This window comes from Pan troglodytes, chromosome 5 (genome assembly GCF_028858775.2).
Source record: "Pan troglodytes isolate AG18354 chromosome 5, NHGRI_mPanTro3-v2.0_pri, whole genome shotgun sequence".
In the NCBI taxonomy this organism is placed as follows: Eukaryota; Metazoa; Chordata; class Mammalia; order Primates; family Hominidae; genus Pan; species Pan troglodytes.
The window spans coordinates 143,504,740-143,527,861 of record NC_072403.2 but is presented as its reverse complement, the minus strand read 5'-3'; the positions used below and the strand labels follow the sequence as shown (position 1 = coordinate 143,527,861).

General features: G+C 36.1%; 2 protein-coding genes across 11 annotated transcripts in view; one reads left to right on the top strand and one right to left on the bottom strand.

Moving 5' to 3' along the window:
• The window catches only part of ENPP3 (ectonucleotide pyrophosphatase/phosphodiesterase 3), a 102,106-nt gene extending 101,272 nt beyond the window's left edge, over positions 1-834 (bottom strand). The window contains exon 1 of the mRNA XM_054686323.2: positions 674-834. The gene's annotated coding sequence lies outside the window, so the exon portion shown is untranslated. The remainder of the gene's footprint in view (positions 1-673) is intronic.
• Positions 835-982: 148 nt separating this feature from the next.
• The window catches only part of MED23 (mediator complex subunit 23), a 55,080-nt gene continuing 32,940 nt past the window's right edge, over positions 983-23,122 (top strand). For 3 of the 10 annotated variants that reach the window (XM_063813493.1, XM_054686322.2, XM_009452013.5), the window contains exons 1-14: positions 1,048-1,273; positions 1,611-1,642; positions 1,800-1,887; positions 4,287-4,411; positions 5,814-5,925; positions 7,303-7,401; positions 8,553-8,654; positions 9,388-9,457; positions 10,765-10,877; positions 13,277-13,372; positions 13,931-13,948; positions 19,020-19,220; positions 21,171-21,314; positions 22,624-22,769. In XM_063813493.1, the coding sequence (XP_063669563.1) occupies positions 1,235-1,273; positions 1,611-1,642; positions 1,800-1,887; positions 4,287-4,411; positions 5,814-5,925; positions 7,303-7,401; positions 8,553-8,654; positions 9,388-9,457; positions 10,765-10,877; positions 13,277-13,372; positions 13,931-13,948; positions 19,020-19,220; positions 21,171-21,314; positions 22,624-22,769 (1,385 nt within the window). In that variant the 5' untranslated portion in view covers positions 1,048-1,234. Of the gene's footprint in view, positions 1,274-1,610; positions 1,643-1,799; positions 1,888-4,286; positions 4,412-5,813; positions 5,926-7,302; positions 7,402-8,552; positions 8,655-9,387; positions 9,458-10,764; positions 10,878-13,276; positions 13,373-13,930; positions 13,949-19,019; positions 19,221-21,170; positions 21,315-22,623; positions 22,770-23,122 lie in introns of all 10 variants that reach the window. The other 7 variants (XM_063813496.1, XM_063813495.1, XM_009452012.5 and 4 more) reach the window with 5 other exon arrangements.

Genomic DNA, 23,122 nt, shown 5'->3' with positions numbered 1-23,122 from the left:
ACACAAGGAGAAGAAGGTCATCTACAAGCCAAGGACAGAGGCCTCTATAGAAACTAACCCTATCAACTTCAACCTCAGACTTCTAGCCTCCAGAATTACAAGAAAAGAAATTTCTGTTGTTTAAGCCACCCAGTCTGTGGTATTTTGTTATGGCAACCCTAGCAAACAATACACTAAGCCTAACTTTTCAAGTTTTTCTCCAGCAGGAAATCTGAATTCTTTCTTTTCAGCTTTTAGTAGCTATTGTGTGGACAACATGGTTGCATGTGCATATTAAAGTTGTTAGAAAACTAAATTTATGCCAGGTCAGACACTTGTATAACAAAACCATGAATGGGGAGTCATCAGCTCATCACTTAGCAGCTACAAAGGAGTAGTTCATGCTTAGCAGTTTGTGGCATTTCACAACCGTCAAAGAAGTGAAAGGCCTTTGGATGTCTATGACTCTCATCAACAATTTTCTTTATGAGGTAAAGAAAGCTGATCATTCAAGACATAACAGATGTTTTAGGGGTTGGTGATGATGGTGGCATATGAAGAAAAACACATACTCTCAACAATATAATAGCAAATAGAATCCAGCAATATATTAAAAAGGATAATATATTATGACCAAGTAGCATTTATACCATAGAAGCAAAATTGGTTTGGCATTCAAAAGTCAATCAATTACATTTGCACTGAGGTTATCATAGCTGAGAAGACACCGTCTCTGTGGCTTCAGCTCCTGGCTGCAGACCGCTGATGGAGGTCCAGAAGGTCAGCTGCGGCTCCAGCATTTTCCGCAGGCTGCAGCTTCTGGGTTCCAAACTTTTCATTTCTCAGTCTGCAAACGGGTTAGCCCCGAACAGGAAGCAACTCCTTCTCCAGCCGGGAGGTGGCGGCCTGCGGTCGACGATGCCTCCGGGGTCCTTGGGCTCAAGGTTCCGTTTGGGGGCGCTCTCGTCCGGCTTGCGGGCCGCCCTTCTCCACAGACGGAACCTTCTGGCGGCGCCGCTGGTTTCTGCGGGGTTTGCAAACAGCTCGTACCGGGCCCTTCCCGTCTTCCGTACAGGTTCCTGCTGTTGGCTGGGCTCGGGAGGGAACGCTCCAGGTAAAGCGCTGGGAGAGGAAGCGACGCCGAGGAGCTACGGTTTCCTCCGGAGGTCTCCGCCCCTCTGCCCCTATATTCCCAGAGCTCGAGTCTGATCCGGGCCTTGCCGGGCACCCTGGAAAGGCGGGGGTGATAGTACAGATGGAGACGCAACTGCAGAGCATTTTCGAAGAGGTGGTGGTGAGTGCAGCTGCCGGCCATCCAGGACTACGGCTTGGGGACGGGGAGACGCGGGGGCAGCGGACCAAGGAAACTGGCCTGGGCAACCTCCTCTCACGCCTCCCTTTTTATTCCCTTGTTTTGACACCGAGGTTGTATGCGGGGAGGTTTAGTGATTCTCAAACTGCTGTCAAGTTCATTGTATCCTTTGAAATCGATACAGTGACAGGCCAGACAGGTATTGATAGTTTCAGAGCTGATTAAGGTGACTTGCCCTGTGTTACATTGTAATACTTGGCTAAGGGAGGCGCCTTTTTAAAATTAACATTGTTTACATTTTGTTTTTTTTTTTTTACAGAAAACGGAAGTTATAGAAGAGGCTTTTCCTGGGTGAGTGTATGCGTGGCAGAGTTTTGTGTTTTTATGTGATTGTGTCTGTCAGATTTTACTTAGTTTCGTGTTGGAAGGTTATAAGATCCACTATTCTGATTGTGTGTAATTACCTTTTTAAAACGAATGACAAATAATGCAATTTTTATTTTTTTAGCATGTTTATGGATACTCCTGAAGATGAGAAAACAAAACTAATTAGCTGTCTGGGGGCCTTCAGACAGTTTTGGGGTGGTCTTTCTCAGGTGAGCGCTTCATTTTTAATACATTCAGCTGATGATTTTTGGCCTCTTCTTTTTTTTTTTTTTTTTTCTCTTAACATTTACTTTCATGCTGCTCTTAAGATCTTCCTGAGAAGGGAGAAATAAAATTGTTATCATTTTTTATTCTGGCTTCCATTTGTTTTAATTTGTATATTTCAGTGGAAAACCTGTGTTGAGAAGTCAAGTTGATACTGCACAGTGTGAGATGTTTAAAAAAAAAAAAAAACCTCCCTATGTTAGATTAATTAAGATCATTTTCATCCTATTCGGATTTATTTGGTACACTTGAAAACAGATATGTTAAGCTTTACTTGTCAAGGATACAAATTCCATTTTTTTTTACTAAATAAAGGAATTGGCACAGCATTGATACAAAGATGCTACAATAGGAATACCAAGATTCTATAATAAGGATAGGAAAATATTATAGTAAAAATGAGGAGACAAACTGTAAAAGTAACAAAGAACAGCTACCAGAAAATGTATCCGTGAAAAAGACAATAATGTGTCATCCTCGAAGAGCTCACATTGCAGTAGTGCCTTACCTTCTCATGGTACACTGTAGGTAGGGAAATGAGAACTGTTTGCGTGTCAGCCACTGGTGATAAGATTTGCCACTCAGACATGGATCATATAATGCCAATACAGTCATGTTTTAACCTTTTTGTTTAGTTGTTTTCTAATAGGTAATACATTTATATGGTTCAAAATGCACAGGTATAAAAGGGTGGATCCAATAACTAGTCTCTTTCTCTTCTCTTACCTGTTATTTTTTCTGTCTGTAGCCAATATCCTCAGGTTATGTTTTCTTCTAGAAGTATTTTATGCATATAGAAACACTTTTATAGCATGATAATATACCATGTACACTGTTCATTAATTAGCACTTTTTTTCTCCTAATAATAATCTACAGGTAATTCCCTATCAGTCCAAGCATTACTTGTTCCTTCCTTTCTTACTTTTTTTTTAAATAGCAGCATAATATTCCATTGTATGGCTGTACCTTCCTCCGTTTAACCAATCTTCTACTGTCTTCTAAGTTTCTTCTTACTTTTTCTAATTTAACCAATGCTGTGATGAATAATATTATGCATGAAAAATAGGATAAATTCCTAGAAATAGTATTGCTGAGTCAAAAGCCTTATCAGTTTGTAATTTTTATAGAAATTATTAAATTTTCCATAAGGGTTATACTAGTTTATGCTTCCACCAGCAGTGTTTGAGATTATCTTTTTCTTTTTTTTTTGGAGACAGAGTCTCACTCTGTCGCCCAGGCTAGAGTGCAGTGGCGTGATCTTGGCTCACTGCAACCTCTGCCTCTCGGATTCACGCCGTTCTCCTGCCTCAGCCTCCCGAGTAGCTGGGACTACAGGCACCTGCTACCACGCCCTGCTCATTTTTTGTATTTTTAGTAGAGATGGGGTTTCATCATGTTAGCCAGGATGGTCTCGATCTCCCGACCTCATGATCTGCCCACCTAAGCCTCCCAAAGTGCTGGGATTACAGGCATGAGCCACCACGCCCGGCTGAGAGTATCTTTTTCTTATAACCTCACAATAGAGTGTTAAGCTTTTTGATCTTTGCCTATCAAAAACATGAGAAATTTTATCTCAGTATAATTTTATTTTGCATTTCTCTCAGTGATGTTGAATATCTTTCCAAAATTAAAAAAAAAAATTCATTAAACACTTTATGAATTATGATGTGGCCCTCTAATGGAGAGACCAGGAAGAAAATAGGTATTTCCAAATCATTGTTATATGTGCCACAATAGAAGTATGTATGAGAACAGTGGTTGTGGAGAGAAGCAGAACATTATAGGCTCTTTTTGGAGATAATCCTAGAAGACAAACTTTGATACGGGCACAACATTTTGACATCGTATTTAAAGTTTTGCCAGTCTAGAAATGTGACATGTCATTGGATTCATAATGGGCTCTTGTTTGGGATCTTAGGGATTAGATTCACACCTAATTCTCCTAAGGCTGATACATACTGATCCATAATGAATTTTACCCCCAGTGACAGTAATATTTATATATGCCATAAAGGGCACTGTTTACAATGCCTTACAACAATCTGTGTTAAGAGTTTTCTATTGACTGTTAATATGTTAACTAATTAATTACTACTTTTGAAGTTCCCATGTAATAAAAATGGTAGCATTTTATCTATGTAATTACAAAATGTTAAGCTTAATGTGACAAATACTAAATCTGAATTTTTAAATTTTGCTTTTTTTAAAAATTATTTTCATCCACAGATGCTCATAGTGAAGTATTTCTTTCATAGTATTGGTATACTTCCAGTTGTAGTATTAGCTATTTGTTATAAAAATGTAACTTTAGACCCCAAGTAAAATCATTCTCTCATTTTCCAGGAGTCTCATGAACAGTGTATCCAGTGGATTGTTAAGTTTATTCATGGTCAACATAGTCCTAAAAGAATTTCTTTTCTTTATGACTGCTTAGCAATGGCAGTTGAGACTGGTCTCCTTCCACCCAGGTACGTTTAATGGGTATGAGCAATCTGAAGAATTTTCTTTTCTATATGTGATTGGAAATTGGTTGAGGTTGTTGTTGTAAAAAGGTAAGAGAATGAAGAAGAAAGTGAGGTTTATCAAGTAATCCTTTATATAATACCTCAGGTTTTAGTTTCTAGGAGTAATAGTCTTTGAATTAGGTAATGCTTGTGGGCTCAAAACCAGATGTTTCTGCCCAGGGGCTGAGATTAATCACTTTAATTAGTTTGTAACCCTTTACTTTTGCTGCACAACCTCAACACCTTATGGCTTAAAACAGTAATACTCAGGTTTTAAAATTATTCATGGTTTTAGTGGTTGACTGGGCTTAGGAGACACTTTTTACTCAAGGTCGTAATGATTGTGATCATTGTGGCTAGGGCTGGAGCATGGCAAAAGCTTCCCCACTCAGATATCTGGTGGTTGATTCCTGGCTGTCATCTGGAACCTCAGCTGGGATTATTAGCCAGAACCTCCACAGGCCCTCACCTTGTGGCCTAGACTTTCTCACCTCATGGTGGAGCCTAACAGCAAGTGTGCAAAAGAGGGCTAGGCAGAAATTGTATCACCTTGTCTTCTTGGAAGTCATACTGCATCCTTTTGGCCATAGTCTTAGGTCTGCCCAGATCTAAGGAGTGAGAACGTAGACTTTCCCCCTACCTCTCCTTGGGAGAAATGTCAGTGTCACATTTCAGAAGAAGATGTGGGATCAAAAATCTTGTTGCCATCCTGTTGGAAAAATCCAGTGTACCACAAGGTGATAGATGGTAAACATCTAACCGAAAGCTTTAGATAGACTTCTTTCTAGTAAAATATAACATAATGAATATTATTTCATTCTTACTTTGTTTTTGATCTTTCATACAAGTAAAAAATGTAAAATACTACACAGATTTATAAGTGTGCTTAGTAATCACTTTTATGAAAGACACTTGTGAGGATAAATATAATACAGTCCACAGACTATGGCTGTATTAGTCTGTCTGATGCTGCTAACAAAGATATACCCGAGACTGGGTAACTTATAAAGGAAAGAGGTTTAATTGACTCACAGTTTGGCATGGCTAGGGAGGCCTCAGGAAACTTAGAATAATGGCAAAAGGCACCTCATCACAGGGTGGTGGGAGAGAGAATGAGTGCCCAGTGAAGGGGGAATCCCCATATAAAACCATTAGATCTTGTGAGAACTAACTCACTATCATGAGAACAGTATGGGGGGAACTGTCCCTCATGATTTAAATGGTTTTTCTCATGACACGTGGGGATTATGGGAACTACAATTCAAGATGAGATTTGTGTGAGTACACAGCCAAACCATATTGGCGGCTATTAGAGAACTTGGAAAATTCTGTCTTGTAACTGGAATGGCTGTTTCTTTTTTTATAGGCTGGTTTGTGAATCCCTGATAAACTCTGACACTCTTGAGTGGGAAAGAACACAGCTTTGGGCCTTAACATTTAAACTGGTTCGGAAAATAATTGGGGGAGTGGATTACAAGGTATATTTTTCTTATTATAAAAAGTGATTGCTTTCAGATATGATTGATTTTTCGGTGTGCATGTCTTATTTTCAGGTGAGAGAAATGATGTGGAAGCATTTACAAAATCTGTCTATTTCTTGTGGTATATTTCCTGAAGAGATTTAAAGTTACTCAGTTGTTTCCCTGGCTCCTCTACTCCCCTCCCAACATTCTTATAAATACAGGTAGCTGGTACATTTTTATGAAGAGTAGGGAAGTCACAAAGCAGAATCCGTGTTCCTTCATGCTGCAAGTATTATGATCCCTTCAAATGAAAGCACAGAGCAGGGGTGTGTGGAACTGAGAAGGGATGTAGGCATCACTGATGAAGGGAGCAAGACCTGGCTTCACTTCTCTTGAACGTGGGTCTTACCTCAATTAATATCTTCAGCACTTTGGGCTCTTGACCAAAAACAACATACACTTTCTAATTTTGTCTCATAAAACGGCTTAGGGACTCCATAGCTACAAAAGCCATTCTGCATCTTCAGGAGACTTTTGTTATTGTCCTTTTCCCAGGAATTACCAGTGTCTGACCCTGTGCTTTATTTCTGCATTTTCTCTAATCTGAAATGATTTAACAGGTAATGACCTAACAGATAATTATTAGTTTAAATCATGATTTATCACACAGTTAACTCTAAGAAGCTTTTGCTAATTATTTTCTCTTTACTCAGACTTATGCAATTTTTGCCTTCTTATTTGTATGGTACTTCATAATTGTTCTTTTATGTATATGTTCTGTCTTACAAGCTTGGTTACGTAGTTCATAGTCAATAAATAAATGTTGAATGAAATTTCTTCTTTATATATCAGATAATGTAACTGGTATTGGATATGTGGAAATGATTAACAGAATAGCCTTGGATATCCTTGAGAGATTAAGGTATGTGATGGATGAGAAGGGAGAATAGGCCAGTCACAGTGGCTTACACCTATAATCCCAGCACAAAAGGGAGTGAGCAGAAACAGTCCTCTACCAAGAAGTTTGATATTGTTACTCAAGTTTTCAGAGTGCATTCAAGTCTTGTTACAATATATTTCTGTCTATATGTATAATTAAGGTTTTTGACCCTTGTAACAATGTAAACCCTTCTAATGTTATGAGGGCCAAAAAAGCTTGACAAACTGTATAATGACTTTCTTTGCTCATTGTATTTTAAGACAGTCTTTAGAACTCTGTTTTGGAACATGACTCTTCTGTTGGGTTAATGTTAGGGACTTAGATTGTAACTCTGATTCAGAAAATTTAAAGGTGTGACCTTGAAGGAATATATCACCCTGAAACCTTCGGATGTTTTAGCTAACACGGTAGACACTGCTTAATTTTAACCCATGTCTTTTTTCTTATATCAGGGTGTTCGAGATCTCTTAAAAGTGATTTTGGAGAAGATTTTGACAATTCCTAATACAGTGAGCTCTGCTGTTGTACAGCAGCTTCTGGCAGCAAGAGAGGTAATTTAGACGTGTCTGAAATTCGTGATCATAACCTCAAAAAAGTCTAGCTTTGTTTAGGTCTGTGCTTTTAATACTTACGGTATTTTGTGAGATGCTCTATTTCTTCTACCAAAAAAAAATCTCTTCTATTTTAAAAGATGCTAGTTCCCTTATATTTCAAAAGGACATTTTAAATTTTAATTCATGGTTTTAAATTATGAAAACAATGAAATAGAAATTAAAATAGCTTAAACATTACAAGACCTTAGCATATGGACCACTTAAAAGATCTTTGTACTTTGTAACTAGTATCGCAAGAATTGTTACGTTGGTCTGTTGTACTCCTGTTTAAGTGTGCCAATATTTAAAGCATGTGCAAGGTTATTTACTAACCATGAACAATCCATTCCATTGTTTATTAATCTTTATTTTTAGATATTTTTTACATATAAATGTATTCTTTGCTACAGTTGAAACCCAATAAATCCATTAAATAATATCTCTATATTTTATTTTAATTGACAAGTAGCAATTGTCTGTGTGTGTATATATATATATTATATATACTTATTTTTTTATAACGATAACACTTAAAATCTACTCTCTTAGCAATTTTGAAGTATACACTATATCGTTATTAACCATAGTCACCATAATGTCCAGTAGGTCTCTTGAACTTATTCCTCTTGTCAAAGTGAAATTTTGTCCTTTGACCAACATCTCTCCAGAAAGTAACATCTCTACTTTTTAATATCTTTTTTGTTGTCATTGTCATTGTAGTGTTTAAAACGCTCACATGGGCCAGATGCAGTGGCGCATGTCTATAATCCCAGTGCTTTGGGAGGCCAAGGCGGGAGGCTCATTTAAGCCCATTGTTAGAGACCAGCCAGGACATCCTGGGGAGACCCTGTCTTTACAAAAAATTAAAAAGTTAGCCGGGCCTGCTGGCATACACCTGTAGTCCCAGCTACTCTGGAGGCTGAGGTGGGAACACCACTGGAGCCCCAGAGGTTGAAGAGGTAGTGAGCCATGATTATGCCACTGCACTCCAAGCCTGGGCAACAGAGCAAGACCCTGTCTCAAAAAAAAAAAAAAAATGATAATAAATAAAATAAAGGGCTTATATGTGGGACTAGTCAAGAATGATGTGGCCTTTTTGTTTTTCTTAGGTTATAGCATATATCTTGGAAAGAAATGCCTGCTTATTACCAGCCTATTTTGCAGTCACTGAGATCAGGAAACTGTATCCTGAAGGCAAACTTCCACACTGGGTAAATTTTATATTTCCTGAATTTTTAATAAAAATTTTCGGCTGGGCTTCGTGGCTCACAGCACTTTGAGAGGCAAAGGTGGGAAGATGATTTGAGGACAAGAGTTCAAGACCCAACCTGGGTAACATAACAAGACTCTGTCTCTACAAAACATTAAAAAACACACGCACACATATTAGCCAGGCATAGTAGCACATGCCTATAGCCCCAGCTACTCAGGAGCTGAGGTGGGAGGATTACTTGAAACCAGGAGTTTGAGGCTGCAGTGAGCTGTGATCACACCACTGTACTCTAGCTTCGGCAAAAGGACGAGACCCTGTCTCACACGCAAAAAAGGGTATTTTATAAAAAACAGTTATATTAATCTTATTTTTGTGTGCTTATTTTTTTAATGATGACTTTTATCCTTAGATAATATGTATATTTTTAATCATGATGTATTTCATTTCTTTCCATTTCCATTGAGACAATTTATATGCCATGTAATAAAATATGATCAGCTTCATCAAATAGCTAAGGATATGGTGGTGTGATTTGGTTTAATTAAGGGACAGATGAACTGGCGAGTGATTTTTTAGAAGGAAGCAAAAGGGAGCTAACCTTTAAACAGTTATCATGTGCAATCTTTACATATATTATCTCATTTTATATAAATGTTCATATATTTCAGGGGCAGTCTCAATTTTCCTTTTGTACGTATTTATTTGACTTCCCTCTTTCTTTCTCTCTTTAGTTACTTGGAAACCTAGTATCAGACTTTGTGGATACCTTCAGGCCCACAGCAAGGATAAACTCCATTTGTGGTAGGATTATAATTTTAAATATGCCAAATAGTACCTGATTTTTAGTAATCTAATTATTGAACAAAGCTGAGGGATGGTCTCTTAATATGTGCCTTGGTGGCTTGTCATTTTGGTGACTCTCTAAGAGCTTAATATAATGCCTTTCCCTTGTTTTCACTTACTCTGTGTGCCAAGTACAGGGAGGAAAAAGAAACTCTCTGGAATGGGTTTAAGCTTCATTTAAAACCATTCTAGAAGTGGGTTTCTTGGTGATTAGAAAGACATTTTAATACAGCTAGTAAAGCACCATGGAATTTCTAGGCAGCTGGAAGTCTGAACAGACCTGTCCCTCTGTGGCTACGGAACGTGAAAGTGTCAGGCTCACTCAGCCCATTCTAATTCCCACTTTTGCTTTTCCTTTCGCATTTTCCCATGTTTTGTTAGCGTCTCTGAACTTTCTTTTAAAAATAACCATGTGATTTGGCAATTTTTCCAGTGCCCACGTATCCTCTTTAATTATTTCTAGAAATCATGGTGACCTCAACTGTGTGGAAATATAGACCATTGTTTATTCAGTGATCAAATATTGAGTACTTCCTATAAGCCAGGTGCTATTCTAGATACTGAAAATACAAATACAATCTAAATAGACACTAGACAGATAATTATCAGGTTTCTAGCTTTCGTAACTGAGTGGATATTGATATCATGTAGTGAATTATGGAAGCAAAGTAGGTTGGAGAAGGATGATGAATTTGAGACATGTTAAGCTTGAGGTGCTTGTAGGACATCCAAGTGACGATATTTGTTAGGCAGTTGGATGTATGAGCTGATAGTCATATGTGACATCTAAGGCCTCTAGGAATATCGTGCATAAAGTTTAATCATGTTGACACTGGACTAGTGGTCTTAAACTTTTTCCTGTAAAGGGCCATGTAGTAAATATTTTAAGCTTCGTAGGCTACAGAATCTGTTGCAGCTACTCAGCTCTGCCATTGGACTGCAAAAGCAGTTGTGTTCCAATAAAACTTTACAAAAACAGGTGCCAGGCTGGATTTGGCCCATGGATTATAGTTGGCTGATCTCTGCCCTAGACATTTAGACAAAATGCGATATTTTCAACTTTGGAAAGCCTGTGCAAATTGATCTTCAACTATCTGAACTAAAAATAAAATTCCCAACCTTCAGTCTCATTGAAACATTTTTATAAGCCATTTTTAAACCAAACCAATGCCTATTTCAGCATATATGTTCATTAAATATTTGTGAAGTGAATGAAGTACTGCTGTGTTCACATTTACTTAAAAACATTTTTGTAATACATACAGGTCGCTGTAGTCTTCTGCCAGTTGTAAATAACTCGGGTGCCATTTGTAATTCATGGAAACTGGATCCTGCTACTCTTCGTTTTCCTTTGAAAGGCCTTTTGCCATATGATAAGGTATGTTGCTAAATATAATGGCACTTTTAGTCCATCTGACAGTCTTCAACCTAGATTATAAGATATGTGATGCTAAATTGTTGCTTCATAATCTGAAGAAGTAAATATTTAATGAAAGATAGTTTATAGTTTATCATGTTATTCTAGTATCTAAATATACCCTGTGGTTTATGCTATTGTGGGTGTTTATGCTCCAGTGGTCCACCTCTGGCAAAGTATTTGGAGGTGAGAAACTGAAATTTTAAATGGAAAACTGAAATTTTAAATTGATTCCTTGATTAAGTCCTCACATTTTAAAAGTAGTAGAGCTTTTTAAATGTGAACTCAGTCTAATTCCAGAATCTACACTCTTAACACCTGTGCTATCAAGTTATTTGTCCTTCCAAATTTGGAAATAGTGTTTTTGTTTACACTTGTAAAACAGAATTTAGAAACTGTCTCCATTCTTCTTAGATTACATTTCAGAGCAGAAAATTACTTCCTTACAATGATACTTAAGACTAATGTGACTATATCTGAAGTCACATTTCTGAGTTTAACCCTAAAGGGACGAGGGTATGCTTTTTCAAATCACTGAAATTTTGATATACCCTTTAAGGGGCACCAGTCCCTCTAAATTGTTGCATTAGTGAGCAGTCTTGCTGACTGAACTGATAATTTTTTGGGCCTAGTTGCTCTTTTTACAACTATATCTACATTGTCAACTCTTGCTATAAGAATGTCTTTGTAAAACAGTCACTTTGGTTATTCTGTTTTTAAATGCCTCAGGAATTCTTTAAAATTAGCACATTGAAGTGAATGCTTATGTACTCAGACCCCTTTCCCAGACATTTTACTGTTAAAATGAAGAAAGGAACAGTAAACAAAGACATTCTGGTAGATGGGGTGAATAGAGAGGGATTACAGGCTGATGGGAATGAATTTAAAAGAAAAAAAAAAGAAATTTAATGCCGTAACTGTTTCTAAGGTTTTTACATCATAGTTACAATAGCATAGTCTTTTAAAGATTATCTTAAAAATCGGTATATAAAGTTTTTTTTTTTCTATCTATCCGTCCATCCACCTAAGGGGACATTTAAAAAAGTCCAGCTAACATTATGCAAATAGTACTTGAGGTTGATAAGAAGAAAAACTTTCATTGACTCTATCAAAATGCTATGTCCCCAGCGACACAGATAGAAATGAAAACGATGTGCTCTAGAAAGCCGTAAGATGACTCAGAAACCATCTAGCATCATGGAAGAGTTAGAATAAACTAGAATGAAATCCTTCTAAATTAATATATTTAATAAATATAAATTAAATATAAATTAATATTTTTAAATTAATATATTTTAAGTATGGGCAGGCAAAATTAACAAATATAACTAGGCTTATCACTGTTTCATCTACTTCTCAAAAAGTTGATATGCTTTAAGCTAAAAAGCTGTTTTTTGAATCTTACTAGGAAAATAGGGAATTGATTGGTCTATATTCAAGACATTGAATAAACATTCAGCCTGTCATTTGGAAAACTCTGAAAAAGATTTTGTTTTTAATGTCACTTTCTAGCATTATTTTTTGTTTGATTGTTTGTTTCTTAAGTCAGGCTCTCACTCTCTCACCCAGGCTGGAGTGTAGTGGCACAATCACAGCTCACCGCACCCTCAACCTTTGGGGCTCAGGTGACCCTCCCCACCTCAGCCTCCTGAGTAGCCGAGACTACAGGCATATGCCACCATGCCCGGCTAGTTTTTTGTGTTTTTTGTAGAGATGGGGTTTTGCCATATTGCCCAGGCTGGCCTCAAACTCATGGGCTCAAGAGATCTTCCCATCTTGGCCTCCCAAAGTGCTGGGATTACAGGCATGAGCCACTATGCCTGGCCTAGTACTATTTATTATAAACTGAATTTGGCTATCAGAAATTCTATACTTACATGCCTAGAAAGACTTCTAGAAAATTGACTTGTTAAGTTTTAACAGAAAGGAAGCAAAGATATTATTAATGATGCTTCTTTATGTCTAGGAAGCATGAGCACCTAGGACAAAATCTATGTAAATTGACATTAGTGAGATGCTAAAATTTAAAAAATTTAAACCTTCTGCGTTTTCAGGGAAAGGATAGTAGAAAGTGCACTGGGGAAGGGGGATTGGAAGGTCTGGTGCTAGTGTTATCTTTATTGTTACCCTCTGTATGACCTTGGGGCAAGCCACTTCATCTCAGGTGTCAAATGAGGCAAATGAGGGGTGGGAACAGATGAACTGTAAGCACTAAAATCCTATGATTTTTTTCCCACTAGATACTGCCTACTCTGTGAAGGTAACAAGTGCCTTTAGAGGATTTTTTAATCTCATTTCTAATAATTTGGATTAATGTTGACATTGATCTTGAAGCAATGATTTTCTTATTTTCTTTAAAGGATCTGTTTGAACCACAGACTGCTTTGTTGAGATATGTATTGGAGCAGCCTTATTCCAGGGATATGGTCTGCAATATGCTAGGTTTAAATAAGCAGGTACTGTACTATGCTGGAAACCTAGTAAATTCTGCATAGAATCTGCACTATTCTTTTCTCTTTTCTTTGCTATAGCTAACTGAGCAAAACAGTTAAGAACTATTTAGTGACTTTTAAAAATATACATGGTTTTTTAAACAATGTATTATTCCTATCATTTATATATTGCTTTAAGAATGTTTAAATTTAAAAAGAAAAATTTTTAAAGTTGGTTTATTTTGCATTGCTTTTTTTTCTATAAGGCCAGTTTCAAGTATACCTTTTGCCAGAGAAACCTACACATGACTCAACCATAATTTTTGACTTTTTTTGTTGTTTGGGTGTCTATTTTTATATAACCCTTGGTATCTTCAGCGTGGCCTTCTTGCTGATTTTTTTTTTTTTTTTTTTTTTTTTGGTGTGTGTTTGCTTGTTTTTGGTGGTTTAACATGTGGGAGGGTTTGTACTGACTCTGGGTTCCTTGAGGCTGGCCTCATAGTCACTGTTTTGTCTTTTCTTTTTTTCTTCCTTTATTTTTGTTCTGTCCTGTCTTGTCCTGCCCATCCTCCAATGCTCTAGACCTTGAACATTGCTCAGGTATGTTCACAACCTTACTGTTGTATTGTGACTAACGATACGCTGGCCGCTTTGTAGCCACTGATTCCATTTAGAGAATACGTGTATGGTCGGGGCTTGAAATTGGCAGGACCATGCTGAGACCAAGGCCACTAAAAAACGATTTCTTCTTGGGATATGAGAGTTATTTTTGGTGGATTGTTTTTGTTTTTGTTTTTTTGGTGTTTGTTTTTTTAATATTCTTTTTTCTTTTTTTTTCTTTTTTTTTTTTTTTTTGGTAACAAAGAGACAACACCTGGCACTCAATGAAGCCTGTCACTTTTTGATGGTTTATTTTTCCTTCCCACTCCATTTACTTTTTCCTACTTTAGGGCTAAAGCTAGCCTGGTGGAATTTTCAGAGATGGAAAGATTTGTGGTGGCCTTTATCTTTCCAGACTACTAAAACAAATAAAGAAAAATAACAACAACAAAAATACTTATGTTGCTTTGCCTTAAAACAAAAACAAATTAAAAACAACACAAAAAAGAGAAAAAAGGCACTTTAATAGAGATATGCTGCTTTTAAAAGTTGGAGTGGTAAACTTTATACAGGAAAGGCTTTTTTGGAAACATGGGGATTGACTAAGAAATGTCAGACTCTTAGGTGACCCCACACCTGCTTGACAAACACCCTTCTTTGTCAGTCTTTGCCAGAAGTGCCTTCCTCCTAGAGTGAGCTCCTCTCAATTGGAGCTCACCTGTGGTGGGAGAAAAACACTATGGCCAAACTTTATAAATCAAACTCTTAACAGTCCCAAGTCTGTTCCAGGACTTTTCACCTTTGATATTTTAAACAAAATAGTTGTTCCAATTATTTTTGTTAAAAATTTTTGAGCCCAACATATTAAAATAGACCAGTTTTTTGATTTTAAAAAGACATTCTTGTCTAGGTTATATAAAATAGCGTTACTGTTTGCAATACTATAGTGAAGGTTGTGCCAGTGCTTCCATTTATAAAGCCCTATTTTTAAGGACATATAGCTTGGCCATAAAACTTGCTCAGTGTTGAAACTTTGCATGCCAAACCTCACCCTAGTAGCAGTATCTCTTTTATTATTTTAAGTTTTTTCTTCTGAAAAATTTGCCAAGTTTCCTTGTTTGGACAAGCTTTTGTACATGTGAAACTGAAACTGCTTCACACTAGCGTATCTGACAGGTACCTCATATAATCTGTCAATTTAACATCTTAAATACCAAGTCATTAATTCTGATCAACTTTCATTGAATTAGAGGTAAGTATTCAGTTAACTTTGAAAGAATGCTTCATGCTATGTTTTAAAACTAATTTTTACAGTGAACCTTAAGTCATACTGGACTCAATTTTTTTACAGTTTGGTGGATAAATGTACCCATGGTCATTTGAGCTGCAAATACCCTCCCCCAGATATCCTTAGCTATCCTAAGCTTTTTTCTCTTGGGGGCGGGCAGCTCTTCTCAAACTAGAAATTGACAAAACAATTGAGAGTATTTCTGATCTGATCATTTCGGTAACAAGTTTCAACCTAAAAAAAGTTTATGACTAAGACATAAATCCATAAAAAATAAAGTTTATAATGGAAATGCTGACAGAACATTATTAGTATTGGTACCACTGTAGTGTAAACATTGTCAAAAATTCACAATTCATCAGTAATCGTTTTCATAGAAAACTTTTAGTTAGGGGATGTGTAGACAGAAGATAATATGCTCAGTTGACTTGATATTTTTACCTACTGGAAAGTAGACTAGAAAACGAGAACACACAGTATAAGAAGCATATGATTAAAGATAACCAAGTCATCTTATCACATCTTTTATCATTACAGAACTACATCCTACACTATACTTTCTTGTCCTTTCTCTAGCAATATGGTAATTTACTCACAGCTTTTGAAACCTTAAGAGCTGTTCATATTACATTTTCCAGTAGGAATTGAGTTATATTTTATGCTAATATTGGTTACATTCAGCAAGTCATAAATAGCCCAGTTTCATGACCTGCAAGGTGGAGCGTTAGACTTCAACTCACAGTGGAAAAATCTTTTTTATGTGCTTACACGAGAGTTTGTATTCTTTCTGCCGAATAAAAGCACTACAAAACAGATACACTCCTCAAGCTCTTACATAGTGGTGTGTGAACCCTGGCTACTATGAGACAGTGAAGTATTCATCATTCATTTGATCTTATGTTAATCAGTAAGTTTCTCTTTGAAATTATTCTGATTATGGGTAACTTTCTTGGTTAAAGCAGAGAATATGATTTTGAAAGAGAAAATGACATTGAAAAGAATTTTTCTTCCCAACTTCTCCTGAATAGATATTATTTTAAAATTGATTTACATCACTGAAATAATTTAAAATTAAGCTCACCTAAGTACAGTATGTTAAAATTTCACTGCAAAAGCATTATGAGAACTGTACATGAAAAGCGTCAAGTACCACTCAATATAGGATATGAGATGCTAAGACTGAAAAGCGCCATCATTTGCCATTTGAAATAGTGCTGGGAAGGAATTGGGCATAGGTCGAGGGTTAATATTAATGTTTCTATTAATGTCTTTTGCCTGATTTTTAGCTTTTATCAAAGCTGAAAATATTAAATGAAGTTTCAGTATAGTTTGGGCTACTAGGTAGAAATAGAATTGTTAAAATATTGAATGTAAATATTCTTAAAACAGGTTTTAACTAAATAGGCATATAGTTATGATTACACTAACAAATTTAACTATATATGTCAGTATTTTGAAGACTTAAATTCACCAAAGCTTTCACAAAACAAGATGTGAACAGTCATAGGGATAGCATCCATTGGCTTATGAAATAATCTTAGCCTAGTGATTGACAGTTAACTTTTATTCATAGATTCTGAAACTGCTTTACAAATGTTTGTTCCACTTTGTAAAACCATCTGCTATGTAGTAGAGAGTCTTAATTTTAATGTACCTGTCTTTAAATAATTGAAAACTAAAGCAGTTTATTATTCTGAAGTAGCAACACAGATCATTTTGTATCTCAGACTTTTCTTTTTTTTTTTGATGTTACCAAAATTTGCAGATAAAGCAACATATTTAAGCTGTCTTTAAACTTGATTTGAGAAATATCCTTGGTTTTAACCAAAAACACCTGGGAAATTTGTAGTTAATCCTGATAGCTCTTCTGCTACCATCAGGTACCGGAGCATTAGGTACTGTAGATATTCCTGACTTAATTTTTGACAGAAAAGTTAAGGGTAATCTTGAGTCATGGCATATATTGAAAGACCATCAGCTTTAACTGTAAATTTCCTAGTTGTTCTTGCTTTGTCAAAATCGTACTACTTTTGCTTTCCTTTTAAAATCATTAACTGTATGACAATCACTACATGCCTAAAAATATGTAGGTGAAAATCCAGTTTTTTTCTTAAATAGCTAATACTAAAAAAGGAAACTCCAAAGTGACTCAAGTGCTAAAAACCAGTTTTATTTAGTTTGCTCTTTTTTCCTAAAGCAGATTGATGGAAGACCATTATGGATGGAGAAATAGATGACAAATTGGTCAGTTTCCAAACTGGAAGCAAATTCCCATCACTAGTGAAAAATTCCTACTGGAAATCCTGGCTTTACTTCTTTTCACAATTTTTTCTGACTCTGTATACTTTGAATGATCTCACTCTAAATTTGTGTTGTCTGACACATTTCTTAGGTTGTTGGTGGTTGGCAGAACTAGTGAATTTCAAGCCCTGTACACAGTAGTTTTGCATGCTGATTTAAGAAATAGTCTGTAGTGTTGTCTGTTGCACTTTGCTCTGCTTCATAATGATAATTACATTTGGAGGAAAAGTACTGTAGTCTCAACTGGTGGTGTTAATATTGCTATTTGTAAACCTGTAATGTGATTGAACTGTGGTCATGGCATTGTGTTTTTGGAAAAAATATGAAACAACCATTGATGCTTATCATTTGGATAGATGTTTGTTTTATTTGCATGCTTTAAGAAACTACAGCTATATTGGAGCTTTACAAGTTTGGAGCTGGCAAAGAGCATGCAAAAGAGGGGATGCTATTCATTATGTCTTGTTTATTTCCAAATTTGTCCCCATTTTGCATTTTTTTCCCTAAATTTGAAAAAATCATATCCCTTTTTCATGGCAAAAGACTGATAATCACATCTAAAGTTTAGGGGGAAAGATCTGTATTAGTAATTGTATTCACTAGAAGGGCTTCCAACTGCCTGCTACTAAGTCATATAACATATTTATAAAGGAAATATGAAAATGGCTTAAACATGGCTTAACATATTTCTTTTGGTAAAAATATATTTTTTAAATCACTTTTAAAAGCACAGATCTTTTTGCCTCTAGAAAGGGAAGTTGCATTCTCATTTTTAGTGTTTAAACTCAATTCTTTTTCTTGTTTTAGATTTTAAAGTGGTCTAATTTAAAATTAAAGCTGCATTATGTTTGGCTTCCAAGAAGGAAGAGCAGAGAGATCAATTTTTTTTCCTCTTGTGGAAGAAGTTTCCATTTCAGTATCAGGACGAATACCACACATTGAAAACAGATGTTGAATAATCTGGTAGCTATTTAGATATACCTCTGTATATAAAGTTAGTGTAAACTTATAGGGGTTACTTTAAAATAAAGAGATTCACATAACTGCTTTATTTGTTCTGTCACAATGTTTGATCCCTGTAAATCCAGGGTTTTCATCTTTTGACTTAGATTGCAAAATTAATACTGCTATCCCTGTTTCATATGCCCTTTAAAATGTTATCTTTTTCCAAAGGATAAATAACAAAATTCTCTACTATGCATTGCCCTTTGTCAAATTGAAACAATGATGTCCATAGTGGAAGTCAAAAGTTAATGGGAAGTCTGTTTTGTAGGAAACCTGAAAACATTTTTTCATGAAGCTTATCCTGTATAATAATATAACATGATGCAGCTTTAATAGACTAAATCTAACCTTGACTTCTTAAGTTCAACTTCATTCCATGCTTCTCAGCCTCTTGTTACAATTAATGCCCATTAACTGGTAACTTCTGAAACTAACCAAGAGGCTTTTGGAATACTGTATTTAATCTCTGCCCTACAGCACAAGCAGCGCTGCCCTGTGCTGGAGGACCAGTTGGTGGATCTGGTTGTTTATGCCATGGAGCGATCTGAGACCGAGGAGAAGTTTGACGATGGGGGAACAAGCCAACTCCTGTGGCAGCATCTCTCAAGTCAGCTCATTTTCTTTGTGCTTTTCCAGTTTGCAAGTTTTCCACATATGGTGCTTTCTCTTCATCAGAAGGTATGTACTAAATCTTTTGGTCAGAGTGACTTCACCTGTTGATTACTGTATTTTAGACTGCTGTGGGCATTCCCTAGTGATTTTAGAACTGACAGAAGTTCTGAGCCCTAATTTCTGTCCTGTTTAGTGCTTTTATAGTTTCTTAACTTTTTACTTTCTTGTCACTGTAAAAACAGGATTCAGTCATTCATTCTATGTATTCTCAGTGCAGGCACCAGCAGATACAAGATGAAAAGGCACTGTAATATCCTCAAGGAGCACCTCACTAGAGGAGGGGATACTTTATATATATATATATATGTATGTGTATATATATACGTACATATATATGTATATATATACATACACACACACAACATGATTATATCTTAATAGTTGTTATAACGAAAGCACATTTCCCTGCAATACAAATAAAAGGTAATAGTCCCTAAGGTTGCAGTGAGCCAAAATCACACGACTGCACTCCAGCCTCGGCGACAGAGCGAGACTCTGTGTCAAAAAAAAAAAAAAAAAAAAGGAATAGTCTCTATCAGAAATATCAGGGATGGCTGTATCAAAGAGATCTTTAAGCTAACACTTGAAGGACAAATAGAAACTTGCTGAGAGAAAAAGAAAAGTGTTTCCTAGCAATAAAACCATCATTTAGAAAGGGATAGAGATGTGTGAGAACTGGAAATAAAAATATAAAGGGGAAATCGTTGATGAGATAAGGAAGGCAGGAAAGCAAGGGCAGACATGGAGAACTTTGAATGGCCATGTCCCTGTTCTAAGGAGTTTAGATTTTGTTTTGGAGGCAACGCAGAGGAGAATGGCATATGCAAGTTGGAAAAATGCTAATGTCCACATGGAGAAAGAAGGTGGTGTAGTGATGGACAGGTACAAAGCCAGAGGCAAGGAAATTAGTGAGAGATACTACAGTGGACTAGGTGAAAGATGCTGAAGGCCGAAACCAGGACAGAAAGGAGGAGCCAGAGATCAGGTACACTGACGTGGAATAGGACTAGGTGACTGACAGCGAATACAGAGAGTAGCGGGAGTCTAGGCTTGCTGAGTGGTTCCTACTGTGGGAATGAATAGAAGGGAGGACGATGAATCCAAAAAAGGGAGACAAGTGGAAGACTTAAGTTTGTGGGAAAAGACATTTTTTGTCAAAAATTTTAGACATTGAATGGGAATAAAAGTTGTTTTACATAACATCTCCACAGCATGAATTATCTTGGGGAAAATTTTTCATAAATATTGTTAAAATCCTTTCAACCACCTTCTCCCAGAAACCACCATTAGTTTCTGTTATAATGTACAGAAAACCAGCCGGGTGGGGTGGCTCACTCCCGTAATCCCAGCACTTTGGGAGGCCGAAGCCGGTGGATTGCTTGAGTTCAGGAGTTCGAGACCAGCCTGGGCAACATGGCAAGACCCCATCTCTATCCTTGTTCTAAAAAGATATATATATAAATAAACAAGAAACAAAGTGTACAGAAAACGAGGAAGCATGTTTTATGACAACCAGTCCATGACAATTTCAAATTTAAAAAAAAAAAAATCCTTTTGGTGTGATAGAGTATTCCCCAGGTTTTGATGAGATTTTTAAAATAAGAATTATCCCATATTAAACTTGATTCTCATGCACACATGATCAACTTAAAGAGGTGGTGTTGTGCATGATGTATATGACTATGTTCTAAAACATTGCATTTTTTATATGCATTAGTTGTTTTGGGGAGCAGGAAATAAGCATATATATAATATTAAAATAATTTAGCAGGTTTTGCATGGTGTGTCTTGAATTGAGACTAAGTAATTACTAAGTGCCAAAGTTAGATGCTGACTTTCTCAGAGCAAGAACCAGGGTTTCTCCTTAAAAACAAACAAAAAAAAGCAACAAAAAACTTCCTGTATTCATCTCTTTAAGTAGTGGTGTATACATGTGTATTTAAACATCTTTTATAGTTAGCAGGGCGAGGACTGATTAAAGGCAGAGATCATCTTATGTGGGTTCTCCTGCAATTCATTTCTGGAAGTATTCAGAAAAATGCACTAGCTGATTTTCTCCCTGTGATGAAGCTCTTCGACTTGCTATACCCAGAAAAAGAAGTAAGCTTTACTGAGTAACTATTCATAACAACATGATGAGTAAATTATGTCTAATTTATGTTTAAGGATTTTAGTGTGATTTTGTGTATTTCTAAAGTTTATGCTAAATCACAATTGAATGTTAAGTGTAGCAAGCTCTTTCTCTACATTCTAGGTAGGTCTACAGTTTTACAAATCACTAAAGCTGTTTTAATCTATATACATCATTGAATGGCCAGATAACAGTCTTTATTAATAGCTATTTTTTCTTTGACAGTTGAGCCTCAGTATGTCCCCTGGGTATTTTATCATATAAGATATTTGAGTAAAATGTGATGTATTTTGATGATTGCTATTTTCTAGAAGTACTTTATCATGAATTGTTGTTGTTGTTGTTGTTGTTGTTGTTGTTAAGGAGTTTCACTCTTGTCACCCAGGCTGGAGTGCAATGGCGTGATCTCAGCTCACTGCAACCTCCACCTCCTGGGTTGAAGCAATTCTCCTGCCTCAGCCTCCCGAGTAGCTGAGTTTACATGCACATGCCAACATGCCCGACTAATTTTTGTATTTTTGGTAGAGACAGGGTTTTGCCGTGTTGGCCAGGCTGGTCTTGAACTCCTGACCTTAGGTGATCTGCCCAGAAAATTTTAGGATGAAACAAGAGTATTTCTTGATGATGGGTATAACATGATGGGGTTACTGTAACCCCACCATGCACTAGCTGTAACCCCACCATGCACTAGCTGTAACCCCACCATGTTATACCCATCATCAAGAAATACTCTTGTTTCATCTTTCCTCCTTATTTTTTTTGTTAATGTTGGACAATTTTCAAGCAAATCCCAGACATCCGTATCATTTTACCCATTAATAGTCAATATGTTTAAATGTAATTATTTAGGTTGCGTATTTCTTAGATTTTTATCTGTTCTTAAAAATTATTATGAGACTTTTAGAAAGTCTTGTTTTTAGTTACATTTGTCACTTTAGTAAGATTTCATGATGATGTGTTTTAATTTTTTAAAAGTAAAAATTAAAAATTTGTTTTTATTTGAGAATGCTCTGCGATAGTAGGAAAAGCTTGACAAAGCACCTGTGAATATGTGTTACTTAAAGCAAGTAAAAACATATACCAAATAAAGCATCTTGTAATAATTTCAAAATTTTATGGCTGTTAGACCTTCTGATTTGTATTATTGAATTATCGGGGCTAAAGTAAGACATGATATGCTAAAAAGAGTTATATTAGAAATTGATTACTAAAATACACATAATTATTTAATTCTTCTCTTTCTTCTATTGTGTTATTTTTCAAATTGTTATTTTTCAGTATATCCCAGTTCCTGATATTAACAAACCCCAGTCAACCCATGCCTTTGCAATGACCTGTATTTGGATTCATCTCAATAGAAAAGCTCAAAATGACAACTCCAAGCTACAGATTCCAATACCTCATTCCCTAAGACTTCACCATGAGTAAGTTATTTGTTGCTTGATACTTAATTTTCTTGTTTAATTAATAGCGGATTGTAGACTAATATTGGTCTCGGTGTTTGTGTGAAATTTGGAAATCTCCCCATACCCACTATAGGTAAGGGCAAATACTTGATGTATATGTCATAGCAGGAGAATCTGACCAGTACCTATATCAGGAAACAGCTACAAGGTTAGTCTTGCTTATATGTATAGATTTTTTTTTTTAATTTTTAAGGCTGATCTTCAGTTGTATATGTTATACTTTAAAGTTATTAATATAATGAAAGCATATCAATTTTTATAAATGTAAAAATGTTTCAGAATTTCCCAAGTGCTTGGAACTTCAGCATAAG